Source organism: Vigna angularis, chromosome 1, assembly GCF_016808095.1.
Source record: "Vigna angularis cultivar LongXiaoDou No.4 chromosome 1, ASM1680809v1, whole genome shotgun sequence".
Taxonomy (NCBI): Eukaryota; Viridiplantae; Streptophyta; class Magnoliopsida; order Fabales; family Fabaceae; genus Vigna; species Vigna angularis.
In genome coordinates this window covers 32,546,338-32,551,499 of record NC_068970.1, presented here as the reverse complement: position 1 = coordinate 32,551,499, position 5,162 = coordinate 32,546,338, and the positions used below count along the sequence as shown (strand labels likewise).

The 5,162-nt window shown below is 33.2% G+C and overlaps 2 protein-coding genes across 2 annotated transcripts; both read right to left on the bottom strand.

Annotated features, from left to right (window-relative positions):
* Positions 1-752: 752 nt before the first annotated feature.
* On the bottom strand, positions 753-2,891 carry LOC108341355 (protein POOR HOMOLOGOUS SYNAPSIS 1). The gene is made up of 6 exons (XM_017579049.2): positions 2,684-2,891; positions 2,455-2,561; positions 1,797-1,996; positions 1,665-1,711; positions 1,479-1,506; positions 753-1,184 (listed from the first exon to the last, which is right to left on the bottom strand). The coding sequence occupies exons 1-6, from the start codon at positions 2,732-2,734 to the stop codon at positions 1,126-1,128; spliced, it is 492 nt and encodes a 163-aa protein (XP_017434538.1). The 5' UTR covers positions 2,735-2,891; the 3' UTR covers positions 753-1,125.
* A 429-nt stretch (positions 2,892-3,320) lies between these two features.
* On the bottom strand, positions 3,321-3,915 carry LOC128194959 (protein POOR HOMOLOGOUS SYNAPSIS 1-like). Its single transcript, XM_052871568.1, has 2 exons — positions 3,655-3,915; positions 3,321-3,488 (listed from the first exon to the last, which is right to left on the bottom strand). Exons 1-2 carry the CDS (start codon positions 3,901-3,903, stop codon positions 3,366-3,368), a joined length of 372 nt encoding a protein of 123 aa, XP_052727528.1. The 5' UTR covers positions 3,904-3,915; the 3' UTR covers positions 3,321-3,365.
* Between the last annotated feature and the right edge of the window lie 1,247 nt (positions 3,916-5,162).

The following is a 5,162-nucleotide window of genomic DNA, read 5'->3' as shown; positions in this document are numbered from 1 at the left end:
TATTAAAACCATTCAAGTCCATAAAATATATATTAAAATAATATATTTATTCACAAACTCTGTTTTTCATGTAACTTTTTTATTGTTGTGTTAGTGGCGACACATAATAAACACTCTTGTATATATCACACACCTAAATAAAACTTAATATTTTTCCTCGTATCACCTGTTATATCTGGATTCGTTTTCTTTCATGTTATCAATTGGGCTTAAGTGTCTATACATGACCTTTCTATGAAAAAGAACTTAAGTAACATACTTTAGACAGTATTTATACTATTTTCCAATCAAAATTAAAATCTTAGTTCAGTAACTCGCATAATAAAAAATTGCTTATTGAACTCAAAGTTTGATTCTAATGATAAAGTAACAAACACTACCAGAGCTTTTGGATCTAAATTTTACTACGTGGACTAACTGACTTGATGATCAATACCTTCTTTTGTTACCTGTTAAAAAAATTAGCTGTTTACTCGGTGTTTGACTTCCCACATGATTAGTTTCCTGTCTCTTCACTCTCTTAATCCTAGCAAAATCTGTAGCAGCTGATGTTTAGGTAGCCCTTTCCTTTTGTTCTGAAATAAATATTCAACTCAACCACTTGGTGCACGGTTGGTTCTACGTTTTAACTTTTAAACAATGGAACGAGCAACCAAACACATGGTTAGAGTGACAGTAAGCTGAGAATAACTTGAAAATTTTGTACTGGTGAGTTTCTAAATGAATTTGGCCCATAATTCAAAACAGGGGTGTAATGACTGGATTTTGCCAGATTCAATATCATATGGTGCCATAATGGAGAGAAGCATATTGTTAATATATTTGTACTATACCAGATTACAATTACTCTGAGATCATTATTTTAACTAAGGTTTCTTAAACAGAAACCACTTTATACGGTTTCACTAGCTAAACACTGACTTATCATGCCTTACCTTTCATCTGACCTTGCTGTTTGTTGAACAACAAAAGATACCAAGACAAAATTTGGCCTAACTGTAAAGAAAGAAGTCCGCTGTACATTTGTTGGGCAATGTGTGGAGAGGTCTTCATGGTTCAGGTGCAGTAAGCATGGAGAGATGCTACGCTGCTCGTTAGTCATTTTCAATTCCCTGGGCTGGTAAACTAAAGGGACATATCACCCCCCAATTCGCTGATAACTTTCTCCACCTTAATCAACATATCTAATGACAAGAAAATGGGTCAGGAATCTCTTGGACACAATTTGGAAGACCGTGCATCACCTCTAGTACTAATAAATACCTACGCTTAAATAGCATAACTAAAGCATCCGATGATACGAGGTGCATCAAACGATCAATGTTCAAACCAAACAAAAATAAAAACTTTCACAATTTTCCATTCGGATTCTGCCCGGGGAATGGAGAAAGGGAAACAATGAACAAAATAAATAAAACAGCACATCATGGTTATCCAACTTAAGAGACTAATATGCAATAAGAAAAAAGGATTCCTACCTTGGAAGGAAGAATCTTCCATATACCTCTACATTAAAGAGATAAAAAAAACATCATGTCAGTGGTAGAGAAGTTGCACTCTCAAAATATTTGCATCTTGGAGAAAACATAAAGTATAATGAGCATCACAATGTGACTGTGCTAATTAAAGAATGAATATCTTTGCCAAAATTCAAAAATATGTACCACAATTTGGGATTTGAGCTCAATTTCCTCCGAAACGGTTGGTTGAGCTGCAACGTATGGTTTTATTCAAATGAAATAGGTTGTGATAGAAATAAAAACAAATATTAGGTCAAAACAAAAAGGCTCACAAACCCAGGTTGTTCTGAGAGCAATCCATTAGTAGTGAGGAAAAACTGGGTGGCAAGGCTGGGAGCACGCCTTCAAAGTTGTGACTGGGTGTGGTTCCCTTTACTTCGGCTCCTGAAGGTTGCCCCACCTCATTATTCACAAATATTGGCAATTGTGGAATGTAATTGTCAGCCGGAGTCATGAAGCTCAGTTCTTCACAACCTCTATAAATAAGACAAAGTCTCAGTATTCATTCAAAATCTCCAACATAATTCAGGGTTTGTTTGAAGAAACGTCTCCATAACTACTTCTAAGGGAAAAATATAAAAAGAAAAAAGTAAATTAGTTTCGCAATAAAGTCAAAACTTGTGAAATTTGTAAAGTTATTTTCTGTTGGCTTCTTCAAAATTTGATTTTTAACTGATGCATAAGCTTAATTTAATTTATGAACAAGTTAATTTCACTTCAACTTTTGATTTTCTCCCCTAAAAGTGCTGATAGAGAAGTTTCCTCTAAACATACTAAGTCAACTAATATCTCAATATAAGTAATGAGAACAGATATCTAATCTAGATAAATGTGGCAGAACAGAAAACAGATCAGTGAAAGGTTATTTAACATATCAAGGCCTAAGAACTCCGTACATCCTCCTATTTATCCAATCACGCAAACTCTTTTATACCTACTATAGGAGTGTTCGTTTGTTGACATAAACTCTGACTGCGATGAAATTTCAGAACCAAAGTCGGTATTCAAAGGTTCTGGATCCTTGTCACCTTTCAGAATCTCCTACGAAGCGACACAGTCATCAAGAATTGACAAGGGAGAACGTGGTCTTAGAAGAAGTTCAGCCCCAAGACTGCGGATATTTTGGTGAAAAGCGATAATAAATTATGATAAGCAACCATTACCTTTAAAACACCGATAAATGACTCTGCTTCATAGATTGATGGAAACCGCATAGCAAACTTTTGAATCTGACAGAGGAAAATTAACTGTGTAAAACTTGCATTAACTGTCCATTAATCAATTTAGCCAGGTAAAACTCCACATAATAGTATCACATTCACTCACACCCTACCAACCCAACCACCACGAGACAGCTACTGATCTTACATAAATGATAAATCAACAATATTGAAGGAGACGTCATAGAGTTATCGTATATCTCCAAAGTTTACACAAGTCACAGAGGGAATTAGCAAGTGTCCTGTTATGCAATCCAGAGAAAAAACATTCTATTTCTACCACACAGGTGTAATTTAATTAAGTGCATTTTACATGTTGAGTTGTCCAAAATCACGTCGAAATATGAACTAATAGTGCGCTTAAATTTTTCCTCGCCGACTTGAGTTTCTAACTAAAATCCACGTCCAATTAACAAAATCTTATAAGCTACTGTGTGCAGCTTCACTCCTAACATGCTTCATTTACAATGCAACAGGGTCTCATGTGATTTTAGGTAAATGTTCGCAAGTTTCTGACATCGAAGAATTGATTCTGAATTGAAAGCTGATTTTGAATTGAGCAATTTTAGTAGTTGTCGTGTTGGATGAAAAATCTTATAAATCAATTTGAGATAGATATAAAGAATCATGCCTCGCCTAGGGGATCTCTGTAGCTAACTAGGACGGTTCTGATGCCCCTGGCAGGGTATCCAGAAACGCACGACACCTGAGGCCACGTAAAATGCAGCTTGGAGACGTAGTGCTCTTCCTGCCACATTATTCAAATACAGTGAGTTCACATTCAAAGTGAAGGCGTTGTCGTCCGAAAAAGGAACGAAACAAATAAGGTTATTATTATGAAGAAAAATCAATAGAAACGGTTATTAAACATTGAAGTGATGGAGTTATAAGAAGGTTCGGGTGGAGGAACTGACGAGGAGAGCGGCGTTGAAGGAGATAGTGAGGAGCAGGTTGGAGAGGTGAGAGGAGAGGCGGAGGAAGGCGACGGAGGAGGAGGAGATCCAGGTGCCGCGGGGAGGGAGGTTGCGGAGGCGAGGAGGGAGAGGAATGAGATCGGAAGAGGAAGGGAGAGAGGGATAGGGGATGAAGCGAGCGAAGCATATCTCCCACTCGTCTCTCACCTTCTTCACCGATTGCTCAATCACTGCCACGGTGCCCGCCATTTTTCCTTTTCAAATGCGCTCTCTCGATTTTTTTTGTTTATTTTAATTATGTTCAGTTATATATGCTTCTCGGGCTTTCTAATTAATTATTTAAAAAATATACAAATGTTGATAAATTTAATTTCAAATTAGTTACAGACTAGTGTAAATACGATTGTTTTTCTATTTGAATTGTATTTGATTTATACTGTGTGTGAAAAATTTTCGGATCAATTGTAAATTTAGATTAATTTCTAATTTAGCTAACTCGAATATGCAATTAAAAAACACAACTTGGCATACAATTCTAAATAATAATGATCATAATAATAATAATGAAAGTTACAGTTTCAAAATTCATATTTTCAAATAAAATGCGAAGCTTTACTTCTTTTTAAACATTTTTAAAATATGAGATCAATAAATAAATTTTATATATATATATCTATATATATATATATATTTCGTATTTGTATATTTTAAATATGTTTTCTTAATAATCGATAATACTATTTAAGGGTGACTTCATTTTATATGATACTAAAGTAAAAATAGGAATTACGAGCTAAGTAAAGTTAAAATATGATTAAATTTTCTAATTGTAGCTACAAGTTAAACATTATTTTTTTTCACTAATAAATAAAGTCGTATTATTAAAAAGAATTTCTTAATGTTGGTCATGAGACGGAAAAAACACTATCTTTTTTAGGTAGAAGAGGTTAAAAGTAATAATATTGTTTGTAATGATACCAGTATTTTGATCGTACAATTTTGAAATAAATATATTTTGCTTTTAAAACAATTAAGAGTAAATTTATATCTTACAAAAAGGTTAGGCTAGCGATATGCATCTCATCAATATCACAAAAATTAAAGTTTTTAAAATACAAGATTTACAATGTATTAATCTTAGATAAATATCCAAAATCTTCACAACACTAATGGTAATAATCATTGTTTTGTCGAATGTGAAGATTAATTTTTTCGAACATCTATGCATGTATCTAATATGAATATTTATACACAATTGCTTTCTCAAATTCATGGTGCAAAAGTCCATTTTTATCTGTATATATAGAACAGATAAACTTTATTGTATTTATAATGGGATTAAAAAAATAAAAGAATACAATACTTAATAAATAATCAGAATAACATAAGATTAATTTGCATGTCTCTAATTAAAGGTTTTTAAATATTTCTTTATAAACTACATTTGTATTTTTGGTAATTATATTTTCATCTTCATCTAAAATTAGTATTTTCAAATATTTTTTCTT

Bases quoted from the DNA above. Each gene is read 5' to 3' on its own strand.
- LOC108341355 (XM_017579049.2), bottom strand. From the start codon at position 2,734: ATGCGGTTTCCATCAATCTATGAAGCAGAGTCATTTATCGGTGTTTTA. The intron at 2,562-2,683 runs GTAATGGTTGCT...GTCGCTTCGTAG, and splicing joins CATTTATCGGTGTTTTAAAG to GAGATTCTGAAAGGTGACAA. The intron at 1,185-1,478 runs GTAGGAATCCTT...TCTTGTCATTAG, and splicing joins GGAAGATTCTTCCTTCCAAG to ATATGTTGATTAAGGTGGAG.
- LOC128194959 (XM_052871568.1), bottom strand. From the start codon at position 3,903: ATGGCGGGCACCGTGGCAGTGATTGAGCAATCGGTGAAGAAGGTGAGA. The intron at 3,489-3,654 runs GTCAGTTCCTCC...ATAATGTGGCAG, and splicing joins CCTTCAACGCCGCTCTCCTC to GAAGAGCACTACGTCTCCAA.